Source organism: Taudactylus pleione, unplaced genomic scaffold (genome assembly GCF_031769625.1).
Source record: "Taudactylus pleione unplaced genomic scaffold, aTauple2 ptg000430l, whole genome shotgun sequence".
Lineage (NCBI taxonomy): Eukaryota > Metazoa > Chordata > Amphibia > Anura > Myobatrachidae > Taudactylus > Taudactylus pleione.
The window spans coordinates 961,354-984,971 of record NW_028284832.1 but is presented as its reverse complement, the minus strand read 5'-3'; the positions used below and the strand labels follow the sequence as shown (position 1 = coordinate 984,971).

General features: G+C 44.8%; 2 protein-coding genes across 3 annotated transcripts in view; one reads left to right on the top strand and one right to left on the bottom strand.

Moving 5' to 3' along the window:
- The first annotated feature begins 894 nt into the window (after positions 1-894).
- Positions 895-22,754, top strand: SLC22A31 (solute carrier family 22 member 31). The gene is made up of 9 exons (XM_088447356.1): positions 895-1,234; positions 11,857-11,960; positions 12,676-12,830; positions 14,988-15,156; positions 15,762-15,907; positions 16,659-16,767; positions 17,025-17,233; positions 17,313-17,424; positions 18,179-22,754. Exons 1-9 carry the CDS (start codon positions 962-964, stop codon positions 18,558-18,560), a joined length of 1,659 nt encoding a protein of 552 aa, XP_088303482.1. The 5' UTR covers positions 895-961; the 3' UTR covers positions 18,561-22,754.
- The window catches only part of CDH15 (cadherin 15), a 60,227-nt gene continuing 55,296 nt past the window's right edge, over positions 18,688-23,618 (bottom strand). For both annotated transcript variants that reach the window (XM_088447354.1, XM_088447355.1), the window contains 3 exons: positions 19,981-20,117; positions 19,733-19,897; positions 18,688-19,651 (listed from right to left, as the gene is read on the bottom strand). In XM_088447354.1, coding sequence (XP_088303480.1) covers positions 19,451-19,651; positions 19,733-19,897; positions 19,981-20,117 — 503 coding nt within the window. In that variant the 3' untranslated portion in view covers positions 18,688-19,450. The remainder of the gene's footprint in view (positions 19,652-19,732; positions 19,898-19,980; positions 20,118-23,618) is intronic.

Genomic DNA, 23,618 nt, shown 5'->3' with positions numbered 1-23,618 from the left:
CAGTGCACTGAGCTGTGCACGGCCAGCGCTGGAGTTATAGACTCTGGGCACTAGAATGTGCCCAGAGTCTATAGTGTATGCACAGATCACCGGGAAAATGGCCGCGACTGCCATTGTCCCTGTATTGCGCGTGCGCAAACGACGGGAAAGTGGACATTTTCCAGTCGTTTTACAGCGCCGTACCCCAGCGCCGATGTGGGACTCCGGAGAGGTAAGTAATATTATGGGTGCAGGGTGTGCGGTGCGGGGCCCGTGTTCCCCACACACCCTGCACCCATTATAGATACGCCCCTGCCCCATAAGTTTCTATGAGGTATGCGATGCATTCCGGAGATTGGCGTAGCCCACTGTAGCCTATGGGCTACACATCGCAGATTTAGCCACCAGAGGTTTCCCTCCCCGGCAATGGTGGCCATACATGTGCGGTCAGTGGGACTGCGCATACGCAGCACTGAGAGCACATCGCAGGGACGGGCATCTTTCGCAGACCCTGGTCCCTGTGGTTTTGGGTGCCAGTTAATACATGCCAATGAGATCTTGGGTGATAACATTGCGCCCAGAAAGCAGTGGAAATGCCATTTCTGATAAATGCCCCCCATAATGTGAACTGGGGTCACTACAGTGTGTTTAACACAATTGTGCTGCTTGCAGTGTTTAAACATTAATTTATACCTTTTTTGTTTAATACCTTCTTATTATTGGTAGGGGCTCCCGTACATTAGTTGCCACATACCTTAATCCGGCCCTGCCTGGGGCCACCGATCAGGGGGCCCTGCCCGTTACCCGGATATGTCCTCAGCAACCCCCGGGGGCTGCAGCCGGTGCACGGTGACAGCAGCAGTGATGTCCCCGTCCCACCCTCTCTCCTCCCCCGGACTCCTCCCCTCGCCGCCGGCCTCTCTCCCAGTCCTCCCCCGATTCGTCCCCCCCGTCTCCTCCATTCCTGGGGCCGCTTATCCATATGGACTTTGACGGGCGAGTGTGGCCCTTGGCGGGCGGCTTCGGTCGTTACACCCGGCTGGTGGCCGCTGCCGCCTGGCTGCCCAATGTCTTCGTGGCTCTGGGGTTCTTCTCGGACAACCTGTACACCCGCATCCCAGAGCATCAGTGCCCCGGGGACTCCACACTCACCGGGATCCCATGTGGGGACAACAGCACAGGGGACAACAGCAGCTGCCCCGGGGGCCGGGGGTATCAGTCTCGGGGCTGGCTGGAGAATACCATCGTTACCCAGGTGAGGGGGTTAGGAGCTGGCAGAGAAGGGGTGATGCCAGGGATAGCTGGAAGAAAAGTGCAATACAAGGGGCAGATTGTAGAGAAGAGGCAATGCCAGATACAGCTGTCAGAGAAGGGGACAATGCCAGAGACAGCTGGCAGAGAAGGGGCAATGCCAGGGGTAGCTGGAAGAAAAGTGCAATGCAAGGGGCAGATGGTAGAGAAGAGGCAATGTCAGGGGCAGATGGTAGAGAAGAGGCAATGTCAGGGGCAGATGGCAGAGAAGAGGTAATGCCAGGGGCAGATGGTAGAGAAGAGGCAATGTCAGAGAAGGGGCAATGTCAGGGGCAGATGGCAGAGAAGAGGTAATGCCAGGTGCAGATGGCAGAGAAGAGGACATGCCAGGGACAGCTATCAAAGAAGGGGCAATGTCAGGGGCAGATGGCAGAGAAGGTGCAATGCCAGGGGTAGATGATGGAGAAGGGGCAATGCCAGGGGGAGATGATTTCAGGGGCAGATGATGGAGAAGGGGCATCTGGAATCAGTATTATATCCTTTTGGTTCTTATTATTATTGGCAGCTATGTGTCTGACGGTGCCTGTGGTGCCAGTCTCTGTATAATGCCAGAACCTTACATCACTTGGCATCACTGCCTCTACACCCACAGCAGAGGTCTGTCTGTAGCACTGTCCGTCACTGTTGAATTCTCCTTCATTTATTCAAATTTCATAATACATTTTGCTCTATAAATATATATTTTTGTTAGCAATTGTGCTCATTACCTTTAGATAAAGTATATTAGATGTGGGTGGGGTAAGGACTTGTGCATGGGGACCAGGTGTATTCTCCATGCAGATTGTTGTCTGATTTCTATTGTGCATCAAACTGGTTATTGATCTACACTATGGGCCGTATTCAATTAGGCTGCGGAAAGCCGTTATTGGCGATACTTTATCGGCGATGACGTCATTTTCGCATTTCTCGCTTATCCCCGTATTCAATTTTCCCGACTTTTCGCCCCGTGTGAAAAGTCAGTGCATCAAATCCAGCGATAAAGTATCACCTATGAATATGTGTGGAAAATAAGTGCAGAATTGGTGTTTTGGGGTACAAACTTCCAAAAATCACCCTGCACCCCTTGGACAGTCCCCCAACAGTATGATGTGTCAAAATATAAAAGAAAAAAAAAAAAAAGAAAAAAAAAAAAAAAGTGCCACAGGACACCCCAAAAAAGGGGGCGAAAAAAATTATAATTGTGGACAAACTTCTATACTAGCGAAATAGACTCAGGGGGGGTCCCTAAGTGTGCCCCACGTGTTTTTTTAGTTTGCAGGTTCTTGCGGCAGGTGGATTTTTCACTTTTTTAAAATCTTCACATTAGCAAGTTTTAAATATGCCAGAACCCATTATCACGTACCCCAAATGTGATGGGAATCCTTTTTTTTATTTTTTTTTTTAAGTTGCTAAATGCTATTCTTCACCACTTTCCCAAAGACTCTAAATAGCGCCTATTGAGACCATTTAAAGACCCCCAAATACCTTTAGCAGGGCTATTCCGGGGTACCCATAGTGAACCCCCATGTCAGAGCATCTTTTGGGGGGTGACAGGCTGATTTCCCCAAAAATGACAGCACTTTTCGCTGATTACCTTTTCTCCGGGTCCCCTTTTAGATGAATTTAGAATTGAATATGGGGATACACGGGGACGAGCGCGATACTTTATCACAGGCAAAACATCCGATGACGGCGAAAAGTCCGCATGGATTTGGCCCAGACATAGATTCATACTGATTACTGAGTAACTTGTTTAGTTAGGAAAAATTTAGTTTTATATTAGATTACAATTCGTATTGACTTGCTGCTGTCTGTTAGGTTTTTCCTCACACAATTTTCAGAACATGACGTGATGCACATTGAATATAACTTCATCTAAACTACTGCAGCAAATAACCGTTACCTGGAGTGAGTCAGGCCTATTTCCTTCTAATAAAGGACCAGGGAACATTTAGAATAATATTTATTTGGACCAAGTTGAAGGCAAACTGAGATCAAAGCTATTTGCATGAATCAGGGGAGTATTTTTAATTGTTAGAGGCAGTTGAACTAATTGGTATTGTGTGTGATATACATTAAAGTCAATCATCATGTGGTCTACAAAGCTTAGGGGCTGATTCTAGATCGCACCTAAATAACTGTAGTTGCGTGGGAGCCACATTTACTACCTAACGCTAATGTGAGATTCCGTAGGGCTAATGCAGGGTTTATTGCATCTGCAAGCGTAAAGCCGCGCTGCCCACTGATTGTACTCCAGTCTAGTACTCCATGATAGGACGGATCCAACCAAGTTCTGTTCGACTCATAATGCCTGGAAACCGCTATCCCTCTCCCTGGCCCGTCAGCAGCTCAAATCATGACCATAATAGCAGTAATATATAATACGATTACTAGTACGTCAGCCACAACATGCAGTATAAGGGGTGGAGCGGAGCTGCTGCTTATGCCCAGTATAGACTGTAGTATGATATTAATTAGTGACACTATCGCATACACTATCCTGTGTATAAGGAGACCAATATGTACATATACTGTATGCTCAGTGCTGGTGCTAGGTTCTTATACCTCTCCCCCAGACTCCTGGCCTTGCTGTAATACAGCACAGATAATACACTGATGATGGTGTTGCGCTAATTGGATTTGTAATTACAAATAAATACTTAACGTGGCAGAAATGAATTCAAGACACCAAATAAATATACCATGAATTTAATAAATACACAATAAGCATATCAGTAATGGTATACAAATGACATATAACAATCACCTTAATATTGTAAAAGTCTGTACAGACTCATATATTACCATGGAACCTCTTGATTCCTAATAGAAACCTGCATAACTGACAGGTTTACTAAAGAAAACATAAAAATATAAAAAAAATGTATATTGCATGTAAACTGTGAGCAATGTGTGAATCTGACAGTTCTCACCCGATCAAAGTCCACATATGAGAGTCCTAATAACCCCTTTGATTTTACCTTCGGGTTTTGACAAGGGGTAGCGCTGGAATGTTTTCCAAAGGTGTAAACAATACAATGTTATTTAGGAAACAGGGACTCCATGCTAATTCGAAGCACACATATAATCCACCTGTATATCCTGAAGAGGTGTAGCGGTTATTGGTATCTCCTACCGCCTGGCCAATGGACAAGGTTATCCTCTGACGGGGAAATAACAGGTTACTGTGATCACTGGCCCTGTATATGTCTGATGTATTACATACACTGCACTATGTATGGCTGGCCCTGTATATGTCTGATGTATTACATACACTGCACTATGTATGGCTGGCCCTGTATATGTCTGATGTATTACATACACTGCACTATGTATGGCTGGTCTTACTGCCACATATAACAGGTTACTGTGATCACTGACCCTGTATATGTCTGATGTATTACATACACTGCACTATGTATAGCTGGTCCTACTGCCACATATAACATGTACTGTGATCACTGGTCCTGTATATGTTTGATGTATTACATACACTGCACTATGTATAGCTGGTCCTACTGCCACATATAACGTGTTACTGTGATCACTGGCCCTGTATATGTCTGATGTATTACATACACTGCACTATGTATGGCTGGTCCTACTGCCACATATAACATGTACTGTGATCACTGGCCCTGTATATGTCTGATGTATTACATACACTGCACTATGTATGGCTGGTCCTACTGTCACATATAACGTGTTACTGTGATCACTGGTCCTGTATATGTCTGATGTATTACATACACTGCACTATGTATGGCTGGTCTTACTGTCACATATAACATGTTACTGTGATCACTGGTCCTGTATATGTCTGATGTATTACATACACTGCACTATGTATGGCTGGCCCTACTGCCGCATATAACATGTTACTGTGATCACTGGTCCTGTTTATGTCTGATGTATTACATACACTGCACTATGTATGGCTGGTCCTACTGTCGCATATAACATGTTACTGTGATCACTGGCCCTGTATATGTCTGATGTATTACATACACTGTACTATGTATGGCTGGTCCTACTGCCGCATATAACATGTACTGTGATCACTGGTCCTGTATATGTCTGATGTATTACATACACTGCACTATGTATGGCTGGCCCTACTGCCACATATAACATGTTACTGTGATCACTGGTCCTGTATATGTCTGATGTATTACATACACTGCACTATGTATGGCTGGTCTTACTGTCGCATATAACATGTTACTGTGATCACTGGTCCTGTATATGTCTGATGTATTACATACACTGCACTATGTATGGCTGGCCCTACTGCCGCATATAACATGTTACTGTGATCACTGGTCCTGTTTATGTCTGATGTATTACATACACTGCACTATGTATAGCTGGCCCTACTGCCACATATAACATGTTACTGTGATCACTGGTCCTGTATATGTCTGATGTATTACATACACTGCACTATGTATGGCTGGTCTTACTGTCGCATATAACCTGTTACTGTGATCACTGGTCCTGTATATATCTGATGTATTACATACACTGCACTATGTATGGCTGGTCCTACTGTCGCATATAACATGTTACTGTGATCACTGGTCCTGTATATGTCTGATGTATTACATACACTGCACTATGTATAGCTGGTCCTACTGTCACATATAACATGTACTGTGATCACTGGTCCTGTATATGTCTGATGTATTACATACACTGCACTATGTATGGCTGGTCCTACTGCCACATATAACATGTTACTGTGATCACTGGTCCTGTATATGTCTGATGTATTACATACACTGCACTATGTATGGCTGGTCCTACTGCCGCATATAACCTGTTACTGTGATCACTGGTCCTGTATATGTCTGATGTATTACATACACTGCACTATGTATGGCTGGTCCTACTGCCGCATATAACAGGTTACTGTGATCACTGGCCCTGTATATGTCTGATGTATTACATACACTGCACTATGTATGGCTGGTCCTACTGCCACATATAACATGTTACTGTGATCACTGGCCCTGTATATGTCTGATGTATTACATACACTGCACTATGTATGGCTGGTCCTACTGCCGCATATAACATGTACTGTGATCACTGGTCCTGTATATGTCTGATGTATTACATACACTGCACTATGTATAGCTGGTCCTACTGCCACATATAACATGTACTGTGATCACTGGTCCTGTATATGTCTGATGTATTACATACACTGCACTATGTATGGCTGGTCCTACTGCCGCATATAACCTGTTACTGTGATCACTGGTCCTGTATATGTCTGATGTATTACATACACTGCACTATGTATGGCTGGTCCTACTGCCGCATATAACATGTACTCTGATCACTGGTCCTGTATATGTCTGATGTATTACATACACTGCACTATGTATGGCTGGTCCTACTGCCGCATATAACAGGTTACTGTGATCACTGGTCCTGTATATGTCTGATGTATTACATACACTGCACTATGTATGGCTGGCCCTACTGCCGCATATAACATGTACTGTGATCACTGGTCCTGTATATGTCTGATGTATTACATACACTGCACTATGTATGGCTGGTCCTACTGCCACATATAACAGGTTACTGTGATCACTGGTCCTGTATATGTCTGATGTATTACATACACTGCACTATGTATGGCTGGTCCTACTGCCGCATATAACATGTACTCTGATCACTGGTCCTGTATATGTCTGATGTATTACATACACTGCACTATGTATGGCTGGTCCTACTGCCGCATATAACAGGTTACTGTGATCACTGGTCCTGTATATGTCTGATGTATTACATACACTGCACTATGTATGGCTGGCCCTACTGCCGCATATAACATGTACTGTGATCACTGGTCCTGTATATGTCTGATGTATTACATACACTGCACTATGTATGGCTGGTCCTACTGCCGCATATAACATGTACTGTGATCACTGGTCCTGTATATGTCTGATGTATTACATACACTGCACTATGTATGGCTGGTCCTACTGCCGCATATAACATGTTACTGTGATCGCTGGCCCTGTATATGTCTGATGTATTACATACACTGCAAGAGAGGAAAACAGACAGAGAAGTATCTATTGCCAGGAATGAAACTGGATCATAATAAAATAAAGTCTATGCCCTTGTGTGTATATACGGTGTGAGTGTGTATGTGCTCTTGTATATATACGGTGTGAGTGTGTATGTGCCCTTGTATATATACGGTGTGATTGTGTATGTGCCCTTGTGTATATACGGTGTGAGTGTGTACGTGCCCTTGTGTCTATACGGTGTGAGTGTGTACGTGCCCTTGTGTCTATACGGTGTGAGTGTGTACGTGCCCTTGTGTCTATACGGTGTGAGTGTGTACGTGCCCTTGTGTATATATGGTGTGAGTGTGTACGTGCCCTTGTGTATATACGGTGTGTGTATGTGCCCTTGTGTATATACGGTGTGAGTGTGTATGTGCCCTTGTGTGTATATACGGTGTGAGTGTGTATGTGCCCTTGTGTGTATATACGGTGTGAGTGTGTATGTGCTCTTGTATATATACGGTGTGAGTCTGTATGTGCCCTTGTATATATACGGTGTGATTGTGTATGTGCCCTTGTGTATATACGGTGTGATTGTGTATGTGCCCTTGGGCATATACGGTGTGAGTGTGTATGTGCCCTTGTGTATATACGGTGTGAGTGTGTATGTGCCCTTGTGTCTATACGGTGTGAGTGTGTACGTGCCCTTGTGTATATGAGTGTGTACGTGCCCTTGTGTATATACAGTGTGTGTATGTGCCCTTGTGTATATACGGTGTGAGTGTGTATGTGCCCTTGTGTATATACGGTGTGATTGTGTATGTGCCCTTGTGTATATAGATGGTGTGAGTGTGTATGTGCCCTTGTGTATATACGGTGTGAGTGTGTATGTGCCCTTGTGTATATACGGTGTGAGTGTGTATGTGCCCTTGTGTATATACGGTGTGATTGTGTATATACAGTGTGAGTGTGTATGTGCCCTTGTGTATATACGGTGTGAGTGTGTATGTGCCCTTGTGTATATATACGGTGTGATTGTGTATGTGCCCTTGTATATATACGGTGTGAGTGTGCATGCTCCCTTGTGTATATACGGTGTGATTGTGTATGTGCCCTTGTATATATACGGTGTGAGTGTGTATGCTCCCTTGTGTATATATATATATATATATATACGGTGTGATTGTGTATGTGCCCTTGTGTATATACGGTGTGAGTGTGTATGTGCCCTTGTGTATATACGGTGTGAGTGTGTATGTGCCCTTATATATATACGGAGTGAGCGTGTATGTGCCCTTGTGTATATACGGTGTGAGTGTGTACGTGCCCTTGTATATATACGGTGTGAGTGTGTATGCTCCCTTGTATATATATATATACGGTGTGATTGTGTATGTGCCCTTGTGTATATACGGTGTGAGTGTGTATGTGCCCTTGTGTATATACGGTGTGAGTGTGTATGTGTCCTTGTATATATACGGTGTGAGTGTGTATGCTCCCTTGTATATATATATACGGTGTGATTGTGTAGGTGCCCTTGTGTATATACGGTGTGAGTGTGTATGTGCCCTTGTGTATATACGGTGTGAGTGTGTATGTGTCCTTGTATATATACGGTGTGAGTGTGTATGCTCCCTTGTATATATATATATATATATATATATACGTGTGATTGTGTATGTGCCCTTGTGTATATACGGTGTGAGTGTGTATGTGCATATATTATGCTCCAACTTCCTGCCATAGCTGGCAAAGAGATCAGTTGATGTTTGTTTTCTCCTGTGTTGAGAGGAGACGGCCTGAGGCTTATTAGGTGTGTACGGTGTACGTATTGCCACGTGTTGCAGAGCTGTCTGTGTACCTGCTCGCAGACTCCTATTCCATGTGATGTTCCCTAATGGGGAAATAGGGCGTTTGTAAATCAGATAAAACTCTGGCTTCAAGGGGTCACTAATCCCAGAATGCATGTTGTTATACAGTGCATCTGGAAAGCATTCACAACGCTTCACTTTTTCCACATTTTGTTATATACCAGCCTTATTCCAAAATTTAATAAATTCATTTTTGTCCTCAAAATTCTACACACATTTCCCCATAATGACAATGTGTAAAAAGGTTTTTTTCGAGATTTTTGCAAGTTTGAGAAAAAAAAATAACGAAGAAATCACATGTACATAAGTATTCACAGCCTTTGCTCAATACTTTGTTGATGCACCTTTGGCAGCAATTACAGCCTCAAGTCTTTTAGAATATGATGCCACAAGCTTGGAACACTTATCTTTGGGTAGTTTCGCCCATTCCTCTTTGCAGCACCTCTCAAGCTCCATAAGATTGGATGGGAAGCACAGCACATTTTCAGATCTCTCCAGAGATGTTCAATCGGATTCAAGTCTGGGCTCTGACTGGGCCACTCACGGACATTCACAGAGTTGTCCTGAAGCCACTCCTTTGATATCTTGGCTGTGTGCTTAGGGTCGTTGTCCTGCTGAAAGATGAACCGTCACCCCAGTCTGAGGTCAAGAGCGCTCTCCAGGATTTCATCCAGAATGTCTCTGTACATTGCTGCATTCATCTTTCCCTCTATCCTGACTAGTCTCCCAGTTCCTGCAGCTGAAAAACATCCCCACAGCATGATGCTGCCACCACCATGCTTCACTGTAGGGATGGTATTGGCCTGGTGATGAGCAGTGCCTGGTTTCCTTCAAACATAACGCTTGGCATTCACGCCAAAGAGTACAATCTTTGTCTCTCGTGGTCTGATAGTCCTTCGGGTGCATTTTGGCAAACTCCGCTGCCATGCGCTTTTTTTACTAAGGAGTGGCTTCCGTCTGGCCACTCTACTATACAGACCTGATTGATGGATTGCTGCAGAGATGGTTGTCATTCTGGAAGGTTCTCCTCTCTCCACAGAGGAATGCTGTAGCTCTGACAGAGTGACCATCGAGTTCTTGGTCACCTCCCTGACTAGGGCCCTTCTCCCCCGATTGCTCAGTTTAGACGGCCGGCCAACTCTAGGAAGAGTCCTGGTGGTTCCGAACTTCCTCCATTTACGGATGATGGAGGCCACTGTGCTCATTGGGACCTTCAAAGAAGCAGATATTTTTCTGTACCCTTCCCCAGATTTGTGCCTCGAGACAATCCTGTCTCGGAGGTCTACAGACAATTCCTTGGACTTCATGCTTGGTTTGTGCTCTGACTTGCACTGTCAAGTGTGGGACCTTATATAGACGGGTGTATGCCTTTCAAAATCATGTCCAGTCAACTGAATTTACCACAGGTGGACTCCAATTAAGTTGTAGGAACATCTCAAGGATGATTAGTGGAAACAGGATGCACCTGAGCTCAATTTTGATCTTTATGGCAAAGGCCGTGAATACTTGTGTACTTGTGATTTCTAAAGCTGCATACACACGCAACGATTTTGTAAATGAACGATTTTAGTAAACGATTTTCGTACATTTTTTTCAAGGGAAAAATGAACGCAAATCGTTTACTAAAATCGTTTATTTACTAAATGTAATGAAAGATTTTTTGGAACTGCAAACGATTTTTGCTTAATCCCTTAATGAAAATCATTGAGTTGGTCAGTCTGACTGAACTACAAACTACAAACGTGAACGCGCATGAACGATAATCGTTCATCGTTTTAACTTAGAAAGTGAACAATATTTTCAATGATTGAACGATAAACGATATCATTATCGATAATCATTCAAAAAATCGTTGTGTGTGTATGCACCTTTTAGTGTTTTTTTTTTTTTTTTTATTATTAAATTTGCAAAAATCGCAAAAAAACTTTTTTACACGTTGTCAGTATGGGGTACTGTGTGTAGAATTTTGAGGACCAAAAATGAATTTATTCCATTTTGGAATAAGTCTGTAACATAAAATGATGAAAAAGTGAAGCGTTGTGAATACTTTCTGGATGCACTGTATAAGACGCTCAGTATAATATACGGATATGATTCAGGAATACCTATAAGTGCTGAGGTTGTATGAGATAAAGGTGTCATCTGAGTGAGGTATGTTCCTAAGCATTGCAGACCTACTGGACGCACTACAGGGAGCCTTTCTAAGCGCTTCCCAGCCGGCTTTCCATGGCAGGGTGGTATGGAGGGGGGAGGGGGCGTATGAATGGAATATGCTGAGTGACTTGATGAAGCCAATGTGTCATTAGGTGAGTTGGACGTCCTGTCACGGCCCCATGCAGGAAGAATGAGTGCCTGCTCTCTTGGATCTTTCTTAGGTCTTCATAAAGATTATAACCCATACACCTCACTAGGGCTGTGATTGGGCCCAGAGTACGAGAAAACAGCAATGCTGGCCACTAACGACCCAGCGAATTATGTGCCCGTAATACCAGTGGCTATATTAGAGTATGCTGAGACTTGTAATTCCCAAACAAACGGGAAGTAGGCTTGTGCCTACTTCTGTTGCCGATTGTAAGCTCTTGTACCAAGTGACTGGGGCCACTGTGGCCAGTGCAACAGTTCAACTTTGTTCATTTCCATACTGCATTATACGCTTATTAATGAGCTGTTGTTCTCCTAACCAGTGGGACCTGGTCTGTGGCAATGAGTGGAAGGTGCCTCTTGAGCAGATCTGCAACCTGACTGGCTGGCTGCTTGGCTTCATCATATACGGGTGTATATGCGACAGGTAAGCCAAAAGAAAAATGCTCCTATTGCTGGGGCCTACTCTTATTTACTGAGATACACCGAACCCTGCCATATGTCTGTGAGAGTCTGTCCCACATTCCTAGTCCATGACTTTAATCCAGTGCTTCCCCAACTCAGTCCTCAGGGAGCACTAACAGGGCATGTTTTCCAGGTCTCCGAAATACCTGGTAATGTATGGGAGCAAATGACAATTGACCATTTGCTCACAAACACTGGAAAATAGATAAAACAATCTAATCAAATAAATGTAACCAATGTGAACAGTCGTTTTGGTCCGTTTTCCAGTGTTTGGAATCATATGGTCGAATGTCATTTGCTCCCATACATTACCAGGTTTTCATTCCAACCAGCCAGATTGGGCAGATGTCTGACAGATAATTGTATAGTGTATGCCCAGCATTATTGTACATAGGAGATCAGACCTGTGCTTATTTATCACACTTCTAGACACCAACACCACAGACTTCCATTAAGTAGAAATAGTTAATTTCGGACGCGGCCAGGACATTATCACCCACTTTGTAGAAATCCCGGCGGCTCCTATTCAGCAAAAAACAAATGTGTAAAAGTGATTTGTGTCCGAACAACACATACATGTATCACGCTCACATGTATGAACAGATGACTTTTAGAAAAAGTGTTTGAATTGTGTGAGCAAGGTTTAAGCCCTCACAGGACTGTCTGTGCCTTTGCAGATTTGGGCGCCGCAGTGGGTTTATTTCGGCGCTGGTCGTGGCGCTGCCTCTCGGCCTGGCCCTGAGCTTCTCTCCCGGGTACCTGATCTTCCTGGCCATCCGTGTCGGCTTCGGAGCAGCACTGGCGGGAATCTTCCTGTCTTTCTACGTAGCAAGTGAGTGCGATAGGGCAGGAGAGACCTAATCCAGACTTCCAGCAGGATTTGGATCACGGCCTCCCTTCCCCTCCCCTGGTTGTCTCCTGTTGTTTGCTCTGGGTGGTTGCTGTGTTTGCTGACACTTTGTGACTGAGATGTGAAGGTGGAGGGTGGGGTAGGAGCCAGCGCTGACCAGGAATCACTACATAGTAAACCACACTAGACCTGGAATACATGTTGGTTAATCTAAAAGAGCTACTGATATCAGTCACAGACATTTATATATAGTTAGATTAACAGGGCTGAGATATTATTCCCCTACACACCGCAGTCTTCCTGTCGGTATACTACAACCAGCTTCTACGCAGCCTGATCTGATAACAGAGAGCAGTAGAGAGTACTCATCAACATCAAATATTGATACCGTGTGAAATATCTCATGTTCCGCCCAGGAATGAGAACTATTACATATATATCTGTGAATGTTAATAATAGCTTCTCTAAAGCTGGGTACATACTATACGATGTGCGTACCCAGCGATGGAACCAGGCGATGTAACGATATATTGCACGCGCCGTAGACACACTACACGATCCGCTGTATGATGGCGCAATATATATCGTTACATGCTGCATGTAGCTCCATGGCATGGGCGTAACTACCATAGGTGCTAGAGGTGCAGCTGCTCTGGCGCCCGGAGCTGGTGGGGGGCCCCATCTTCCTTGTCAAAGTTACATGTGTTCTATACATTTGTCACCACTGGGTGGTGCTATGGGGCCTTCAAATACCTAGTTACGCCCCTGCTCCATGGCATTGTTCCTTGCATCGTCCCATTTGCTGTACAGCATAGGAAATGGGGTGATGCAATGAACGACCTACGTGCACACACACTCGGGCGTAGACACTATACGATTCGCACGGTATATTTTACCGATCCCCGTTCGAACGATATATTGTACGATATATCTTATGGTGTGTACCCAGCTTAGTGCAGTGTGTATTATTTTAGAATTAATAACTCTTCAAGTCATTGTTCACCTGTCCATCTTTTTCTCTGGGGCCAATTTATCATTCAATATTTGCGGCTTTACCCCCGAAAACACCCGCAAATATTTAGTATCCCCCCTCCCATGTATGAAGGAGGGACAGCAGCAGATATCTCTGATACCTGCTGCGATCCCTATATTCCTGCACACAGCCGCATCCCCCATAGGTTTCTATAGGGGAATGCGATGCTGCCAGATTTACCAACATCCAGAATGGGATGCGTTCCGGGTATTGGCCCCCGCAGCTAATGCCATCTGAAGATGGCGTTAGCCCATTGTAACCATCGGGCTACACATAGCAAAACTTACTGGGAGAGGGTTCCGTAGGAACCCTCCGCGGCCCGTGGCGACCGTGCATGTGCAGTCAGCGGGACTGGGAATGCGCAGTATCCCTGACAGCTCTCCGGGCACATCACAGGGACGGGCTCCTTTTGCAGTCCCTGTCCCTGCGTGTCACGGATGATACATCCCAGCGCTGTGATCACATCTTGCAAAGCGATCATGGGCGTTAATGTCCTGCACAGATCACATTGCAAATGTGATCATTCATAAATGGCCCCCTATATATGGTTTACACCTAATGATAAAGGGCAACCAAGCCAGGTAATACATATTATAGAGTGAGTAGCGGTGTCTGATGTTCCTGTAGTTGTCAGAGAACCTCTGTTTTGTGGGGAACCTTCTTGGTATAGGCTGACACCTTTGTGTTAGGGAACCTCACAGTTCCCTGACTGGGATTGGATAGGCCCTGCATATACCCTGCCTCTCTGCCCAGCTAGGGACACTTCTAGTTCCCAAGAGCGGAGCCTGTGTGCGCCCCGCACGAGGCGTTAGCCAAATACTAAACCAAAGCATTTTGTGCGCACAGCAAAAGAGTTTCTTGGTTTTCAGCTATAAGGACCATAAACCTATCTATATACGGTGTAGTCTTTATTAATTACCCTCATAGGCTCCTTCTCCCAGATATCCTCTAACCTGCTATCATTTGTCTGTCATATCCAACTCTCTTTCTTATTACAAGCTGGACCTAGATGTAAGTCTCGGGTAGGTATCACTGGCGCCCTCTGCCTGTACTCAGCCATTACCACACTATATAACCCATTGAAAATTACTTTCTTCCTCTCTCAGGGTTGGAACTTTGCCCCCCTGGTCGCCGACTGATGATAACAATGATCGGGGGATTTTTCTGGTTGGGAGGAGAGCTGCTGCTTCCAGGTTTGGCTGTTCTGTGCTTGGACTGGAAGATCCTACAGGGGGCAATAACTGGAGTTTTGTTATTACTAGGAGGCTATTGGTGGTAAGTGACAGTAATTTTACCTTAACAATATCGCTACGGTATTTAAATATATCCACCTCTGTATACCAGTTATCCTTAAGCGGAGTACACATCCGATTCGGCCAATGTGTACGCACTGCTAACGGACAAGCGATCTCCCGTTTGGTCATCAGTCGCATCGTCCGATTGGCCCTACATGTAGCTGAATTTGATGACCCCATGCAGCGGAATGTGGCTGGTGATCGGACGGACGGGCACTGGATCGTGTAATGTGTACCGGTCGCCTGATATGTCGGCCCGTCCACAGTGCGGTTGTCCGTCGCGTCACTGGGTACACACATCGTTTGTGTACCCAGCTTTAGAGTCCCCTATCTGGTAGCCTTTTATTCCTTCCGCAAACATAACACCAGACTGAAGACAAACCTTATCGTACACTCATGCAATGTACTTCAAGCCTGATATTAAATTACAGTTGGAAGCTTTGCCAGAATGGTTACAGGGTTAAGGTGATTGCTCCTATAGTGAGGATTGTTATATATTGTGTCTATTTTTGTGATTGGCAGTTTACACTCTTTATTATATCAGATTGATAACGCTGTAAATGATCACTTCTATTCCTCATGCAGTAGCAGGTTGCTCTTCCCAGAATCTCCTCGCTGGCTCCTGGCCACTCAGCAGTTAAGTCGCTGTAAGTCTGAGCTGTGCCTGTTCTCTAAAGCAAACGGCATAGACTTGGGTGAGAATATCACTGATCGAGACAGTCTGTTTACAGGTAAGTGCCTTTGGCGGTTGTATATAGACCATCATAGCTTACAGCATGCAGGATGTACTACAGCAACTAATGTGCAATATATAAATATCAATAGTTACGACTCGTCCAAAACATTTTGTTATCTGGGCTCAGGTTTAATTACGCATTTCTCTACTCCCGATGACTCTGTAGGGTCCACAGGAGCAAGGAGATATTGAGGGGAAAGGAATGGAATAGCCTGCGTCTGCGAGATCCCAGCTAATCTGCACAATGTTTTAAAGGGGCAATCATTTAAAAAGGCAATAGCCTTTTAAATTATTGCCCCTTTAAAACATTGGACAGACCCTTCAGAAAACTCTCAGATCCCGACAAGTCGCAGAAAAGCTAATTATTGCCCTAACTGGCACCGTGCTAATTATTGCCCTAACTGGCACTGTCATAATTTATTGCTCTCCCTTTTCTGTCTCGAGCCTCTTTAAAGAACAAACCATCTGTACAGAAGAATGCAGAAAACCACTAGGTTTTTTTTTTTCTTTGAGGCGATAGAAAGGAGCCAAATGGTAGCTAGATTATCAGTTAGATGGTATGTAGGTTACTCAGGCGTGGGCGCACGTCTTTTATTCTGCCGAAGAGATTTACAATACGTCTAGTTTCCATCATTTAATGCTTTAGTCATCGCTGCAAAGTTCTTACTCTGCAATGTTTGGCTATGGTGGTTCTTTATTTAACACAGGGACATCCAATGTTCCCTACCCTATTCTCTTTCTTACAGAAATAGACTCGTTTTGGGAGGTTTTCCCCCGTCCTCGTTATTACAGCCTATGCAGTATCTTTGGAACGCGTCTTATTTGGCGAAATGCGTTGATCCTTGGATTTACTACGTAAGTTCTTCCTGACAGATCTCAAACATCTCCTGTTCAGTTTCTCCTTCATCAAAGTAGTTGTCTGCCCAGGTCCACATGGGTGTGTGGTCAAAGCAGCTCGGTGCTGTCATCATTGTTTTATAGTGTTTTAGTGATTCTGCTATCCGTGTAATCTACGTGTAATATTATCCTATATTTTTATATATATATATATATATATATATATTGACACTGGTCTCTTAATTTGGTTTCTCACGTTGCTTTCTTAAATGCAGGTTCATCGGCTGCGGGATCAGACCGTGCTTTGCTCAGAACCTCATGGTTCTAGGTGGCTCCATCCCATATTTCCTGCAGATTGGTAGCGAATTCCTCGCATGTATCTTCCTCTGCATCACTGTGAACCACTGGGGCCGCCGCACGGTCCTTCTGATCTGCACCATACTGACTGGGTTCTGTTCTCTTCTGCTCCTGGCCCTCACACAGTGTATGACTTGTTCACCTCCACTGTCCCATGTTCTTTCCCTAATCTCTTCCCCAATAACAGACCTCTCTCTCCCCTTCAGATCTCTTTAATGGAGCCTCTATTGCCATTTCTGTGCTGGGTTCCTTCTGTTCCCATGCTATGGTGATGCTGAGCATCTTCTATGCAAGCGAGGTGTTGCCAACGGTGATCCGGTGAGTAGGTTTTACCATCCCAATAAGTGATACCTCTTAATATAATATAATTTATATCCAGATAGACCACTATCTGCTCACATTTACCTAATTAGAAAGAAAAATGCATTTTGGGTTCTTGTATTTTGTACTTTTTTTTTTATTTTATATTTGAATTATTATTATTTTGATTTAATATTGGAAAATGATACACCCCTCTATAGACAGTTACCAGTTGGTGCAACTTACACATACGGTGGAGGCAGGGTGCGCTAGGAATTGGTGATCTCAAACAGAGCGGAGGTTCCTCAGACTACAGCCTCACCATACTAGGTAGAAGTGACGTCAGTCATTCCTGACTAATAGGCAGCATTCTATGGCCATTCCACGGAATAGCTGCCTCCGCTGTGTGTGTGTGTGTGTGTGTGACATGTGGGGGTTATTTACTAAACGTTGGGTTCTAAAATCTGATGCTTCTGGTCGTGTTTATGCCCAAAATTTATAAGGGCAATGCTTTTACTAGCTGTGTTTTGCTAGTAAAATCATTGCCCTTTTAAATTTTGTGTATAAACACGATCGGAAGCGCCAGGTTTTAGGACCCAACGTTTAGTAAATGCACCCCCTGGTCTTTAATGCTGCTTCTGTGCATGATGTTCTGTTACAAGGTGATATTAGACTTTATTGATGGTATTTATCTCATTACCAGACCTATTCCCTCTCACCTCTGTGATGATGTGTGTAAGCTCTATCATCTCACCATCTTTCACTCTTCTAGGGGTTCCGGCCTGGGCACAATTCTGGGAATCAGTATGATCGGCCGCGCCGCCCTCCCAATTATTGTCCTGCAGCAGAGGTCTGGCTTCTTCCTCCACCATGTTGTCCTTTCCTCCTTCTGCATCCTATCAGTCCTCAGCCTCCTCCTTCTTCCCGAGACCAAGAGAAAGAGTCTTCCAGACACTCTGAGACAAGGAGACGGCCTGCGCCGGCCGCCTCTTCTCCTGCAACCGACCCAGGATTCAATGCCATTGCTTTACCATGGCAAACCCCGTGCTGATTACAACCCGGACAGCTATGCCCGACTAGCCAGCTCCACCAAGAAGATGATCAGAACAGGTTCCAAAACTGGGGAAGAGAACAAAGCTCTCACCGTTGAGTAAATGGGCAACAGCTGCCAGAGTCAATAATGTACCTGGTGATGGTTACAAGGTGATCTAAAGGGAACCCCCCCAAGCCTTGCTCTCGGCTTCTGGTGTGGTGATGGAAAATTAGCCGACCAAAATAACCTTTTGACTCAAAGACTATTTTAATAACATGTATAAAATGTGGAAATTTTCAGAGAGACTTCCGTGACTCTGGACCTTTTCTATTAAGTCTCATTCTGTATTTATGAAGGTATGTCCCTGGATCTACATGCTCAATAATCCACTCCAGTTCCACTTTAATCCTACATGATGAGTCATTCAATCCTGAAACCAGTCCACTAAAGACAACTCCATTGCTTACCAGTGTCTCCAACTCTCTGCCCCTCTCACTTCGTTTTGTCCACCCAAGTCAGAACCATAACATCCCAACCCTTCTACAGCAAGTCGGTCACACAACCTTTCCTTCACTTGCAAATCCAGCTGTGTACATCACGTTCTATCGTTTCCTTCTTGTCTACACAAGATGGTCCCACTCCCACGCTAACGCCTCATCTTACAAATTTGAAAAACATTATTATGTCTCGCATCTACTGTAAACAAATTTTTTTTTCTTTAAATACGTGGATTGGTCCTCTTGCCGGGGACCATGCAGGTGTACAGTATCTCTCCCACCAGCCGTCTCTTTCTGATTGTGCTGTCGCTATCTCAGCAATACATGAAAATAGAACATTACTGAACCCGGCATGAATATATATACACTCAGAGGCTGTTGCGGAAAATCTTCCCCAAGGCTTCTAGCATTCATTGTTCCCCAATAGATAAACGTATGTCGAGTCTCCAGTTTTAAGAGTAAGACGGAGGTTTAAAGTCTTGTCATGGGAATCTTTGGGCTGGTCCTAGTAAAGTCACTGGTGGCCGTACATGTCTGCTAGCCGGCGGAAGCGTGGTCCCCAGTCTTGCAAATAGTCATAATCCTGTTCAATGTCGCCCTCGCTAGACAGGATGGAACTCAGGGTCCCAGCCACGGACCCCTCTCCTTCGTAATCATAAATTAGTGCTGTGTCGTAGGGGGGGACACTGGGATCAGCATCTGCGGCTTGTAACCCCTGTGAGCAGACAAAGAAAAGATGGTTATCAGCCAGTCACTGGCACCCCAGAAAGGCGAGATCTAAAGCTCAAGAACTCACGTCTTGTATGAAGTCTCCAATATCAGAAGGACGGTCGGCGGGTCTTCGGGGGTAGCGGGGAATTGTCTGGCTGTAGGGGGCATCTCTCCGGATTGGGGGCTTTAGGCGTGGTGATGGCGGCACTGGCATGGCAGGGTTCCTGAGGCGATTCATATCATAGGCGTCCTGGGTGACACAGACACAATATTGTTACTTACTGTCCAGATAGGGATTATGGGCAAGGCGATGATGGATATATATTCTGGTACCTGATCCTCTTCTCCTCCTCCCTGCTCATTGTAGTTGAATATATTGTCCCGCACGTCGTCCTCAGACTCAGACAGCAAACCCTTGTGTGAGGGGTGACCAGAGGTACAACGAAATAGAAGGAGTAACAGAGCCAGCACTGCAGGAACCAAGCACCAAAAGTTAGAGAGTTGTCACATGAGCCATGACACATTATCAGGCACTTATGGCTATTGCTTTTATTCATATTTCACATGTTTTTCTATTATGTTAAAAAAAAAAAAATGTTCTAGTCTAGAGAGGTTACAGATTCTTTATCATTTTGGAAGCAGCTGGGCGGCTCCATGACTATGCCTCACTGATCCTACTGATCACAGGTGAGCCCTTGTGCCCTGATCACTGCCAGCCACGGGCAGTGACACAGAGCAAGAGTCACCGTGACCTGGACAGTAAAAGTTCTTGGCAGAACAAATAATATTTCTTCTAAGATACTAACAAACTGCAGGGAGAACAAGGTTCTGTGCTCGGTTTATGACTCCTGCCTACAGTAAACAGTCTATAGTACCATGTAGCAACCCCCTCCCCCAACCAACGATGCAGTGGATGACCATCGATTGTTTCACCAACCGATGGTCATCCCTGTTCTTTAACTGGCTGGCTCGTGGGCCAATCAGAACCGGGGGTCAGGGCTTGTTGGGGGCCAGGGGCGGAGCTATGCCCCGTGTCCCAGCACCTTGCAAAAAAAAAACACATTTGGTTATACTATACTATTGATGGACGGAAACCATCTGGTACTCCCCATTGATGGTAGAAGCATTCAACATCGGCCATGAACCATCGATGATTATGAATCATCAATGGTCATTCCTACTTCTGATTGAGCTGGGAGAACGTACCAACCATGTTGGGGGCTAAATCTGTGTCTCCCTATACTACTATTAAAAGCAAAACACAGTGAATACAGGGCCTGATTCAGAGCCGCTCGTTCGCTCCGAGCGATGTTCGCACAACTGCGCATGCGTATGGGTCGTAATGCGCATGCGCCAACCAGTCAGTGCGGTCGGAAATCGAGCACTCGCAAAATAGCGAGTGCCTGCTAATTTGAGTGACAGGATGAGGCGTTTGTGGGTGGTAACAGGGGAAGGTGCTTGAAAATGGGGAGTGGTGATCCGAACGCAGGCGTGCCAAACGGTCAAAACGGGCGTTTTAAGGGTGTGCATAATTGACAAAGCAGCGTCATCGACCACGTCACTTGGTTGTTTCTTAGCCTGAACTGTTCGCATGATTGCGGTAGGAAAACCCAACCACAAGCACTGCGAGCAGTTCAGACGCCTTTCGATGTACTCAATTAATCTAATAAATAGCGGAGATGACGTAGGATTCGAGCGGCCAGGGGGCGTTTTTACAAAATAGCGAGCGCATGTTTCGTTCGCTCGCTCAGACATAGAGGCGTCAACAGACCGCAAAGAGCGAGCGCTCAATTTAAATAGCCGGCCCCTTTTTCTGAACGAGCGAGCGCAAATAGCGTCCGGCTCTGAATCAGGCCCACAGTACACATCCTCATTAGTGTTACAACCTTAAAATTTCTAGTTAATATATTTCTGTTTGATTGTAATCCACTTTGTACGTATGCACTGTAATTCTACAAGGGTTGGGAGGAAGCCTCCTACCCAGGTCACACTACAGACAATACTGTCAATGGACTTGTGTCTGTAGTTTGTACCACAGTGAGAGGTGATTGGCCACTGAGACTGAGAGAGAGAAACCACTGCAAAATAGAACAGGTACAGCCCCAACAATAAGGGATGTCTAGACGAGCGCCTATTCAGAAACGACTTGTGTTGCATCTTACAGAGGTATACTGATGGTATAATCCATGTAGTTATGGATGTATTGGTCTTATGCCCTGCAATATATGCTGCCCAGAAGTGACCATTGTGGCTTGCGTGGCCAGCCGGCATCTGTAGCTTGGCATAGAGATTACTAGAACTAACTATATGGTTGTGTTTCGGCAAACCTCTATATTATGCACACGTTCATATTGGTATTCCTTTAGATCATATCTGTGATATGTTCCCATCCATAAGAGCACGAATCGGAGGTGTGTATATGCCAAACTCCACATGTAGGAACTGGGGGAGCAAACCTTTGCATTATAGAGTATATGTGTGATTGTGCTAAAATTCTCTTATCGCATAAGGTAAAATGTGCACAACTGATCTATAGCTTTCCTTTAAACACTACTTCAGTAACGCCAGGCTTGCTAGCTGTTGTGCAACTTACAAGTTCCAGCAAGTGTGTTAAACATCGCAGTTCCTACAAGCAGGAGAACTACATGTTGTCTACCTATGCCTTAAAGTACTATGAAATAATAAGTGTATTTACTTGTACGCATGTTCTAATCCATATATTACTATCCTCCTGTAAGGGGCACCTGTTACCTGCACACGGTGGCTGCAGATTATCGCACAGCTAGGTCACACAGACATCACTGCCCGACCATTATATATGAGTTACTGGTCCCCACTGATCGGACTGGCTGCTCTCTTATGTGGCCTGAGCTAGTATACATAACGCCTGCCGCCACGGTGTACAGGAGATGGGTGCAGCTGGGGAATTCGGGAATGATGCAGAACCTCCTATTGGTTCATTAGCTGCTGTCCGCATTCCTTGTATAAATGACAGATGTGTATATATGAAATTGTACCGGTGGCTTGAAGAATAAAATATGGCAGTGTAACATTAAATGTCTCATATTAAGTTATGAAATAAACTTATTTTATTGTACCTGGTTAAATCTTGGCTGTGGCTGCTGATTTTCCAATGGCAAATATATATTTTAATTGAAAAAAAAATCACTGGGAATCACGTGAGGGGGTATAATGTGTGAGAAGGGGAGGATAGGGGGTCATGGCACTGCATATGTGTATACCTCATAAATGCCTCAAGCCTATCCTAATATGGGGTGGGGGGAGTGGGCTGAGGGGGCGGGTTCTTTTGACAAATCAATGGGGAGAAGGCGGCCTAAACGACTACGTTGCCTAGAGCCCCATTGGGATCTTCGTCAGGTTCTGATCTATGGGGAACAAGGGGTATAAAGATGCAGTATAGGAGTTTGCACACACGTTCCCCACTGTAGCCTATTGGCAGCCATTATATATTTTTTAGACATTTGATTTATTTGATTTACTTATTGTCCACTTTTGAGCAGCATCCACACAGCTGCAGCGGCCGATGGGGTGGCAGGAGTGGGCAGTGGAGGGACTGCAGCTGGTACTACCTCAAGCCAATGTGGGATTGCTTCTGGGGGAGACCCAGTCACTGCCGCGACCAGCAGCCGCACTCGCATGTGAGGGCCCCCATAGAAATGGCAAAGTGAGTTTGGGCAAAGTCTTTAGAGCCGTCATTCTTTCCCACTGTCAGTGACATTTTTCCAATATAGTAGGGAGATGGGTTATAGATGTAGTGGCTGGGAAATAAATATAGATGATGTTTACATGATGCCCTTTAGTTCAGATTTTAAATATTGTCACAATACTTAATAAAATATTGGGACAAGGTGAACCATGACCTTCATACACTTAGATCATGCCCATAATAATCGCATAAGTTACCCCTTGTTAGCTGAAAATAATCGGGGTATACATACACACATATACAT

Excerpts from the sequence above, each read along its gene's own strand:
- SLC22A31 (XM_088447356.1), top strand. The coding sequence starts at position 962 with ATGGACTTTGACGGGCGAGTGTGGCCCTTGGCGGGCGGCTTCGGTCGT. Across the intron at positions 16,768-17,024 it reads TTGATCCTTGGATTTACTAC|GTTCATCGGCTGCGGGATCA; the intron begins GTAAGTTCTTCC and ends TCTTAAATGCAG. Across the intron at positions 17,425-18,178 it reads GTGTTGCCAACGGTGATCCG|GGGTTCCGGCCTGGGCACAA; the intron begins GTGAGTAGGTTT and ends TCACTCTTCTAG.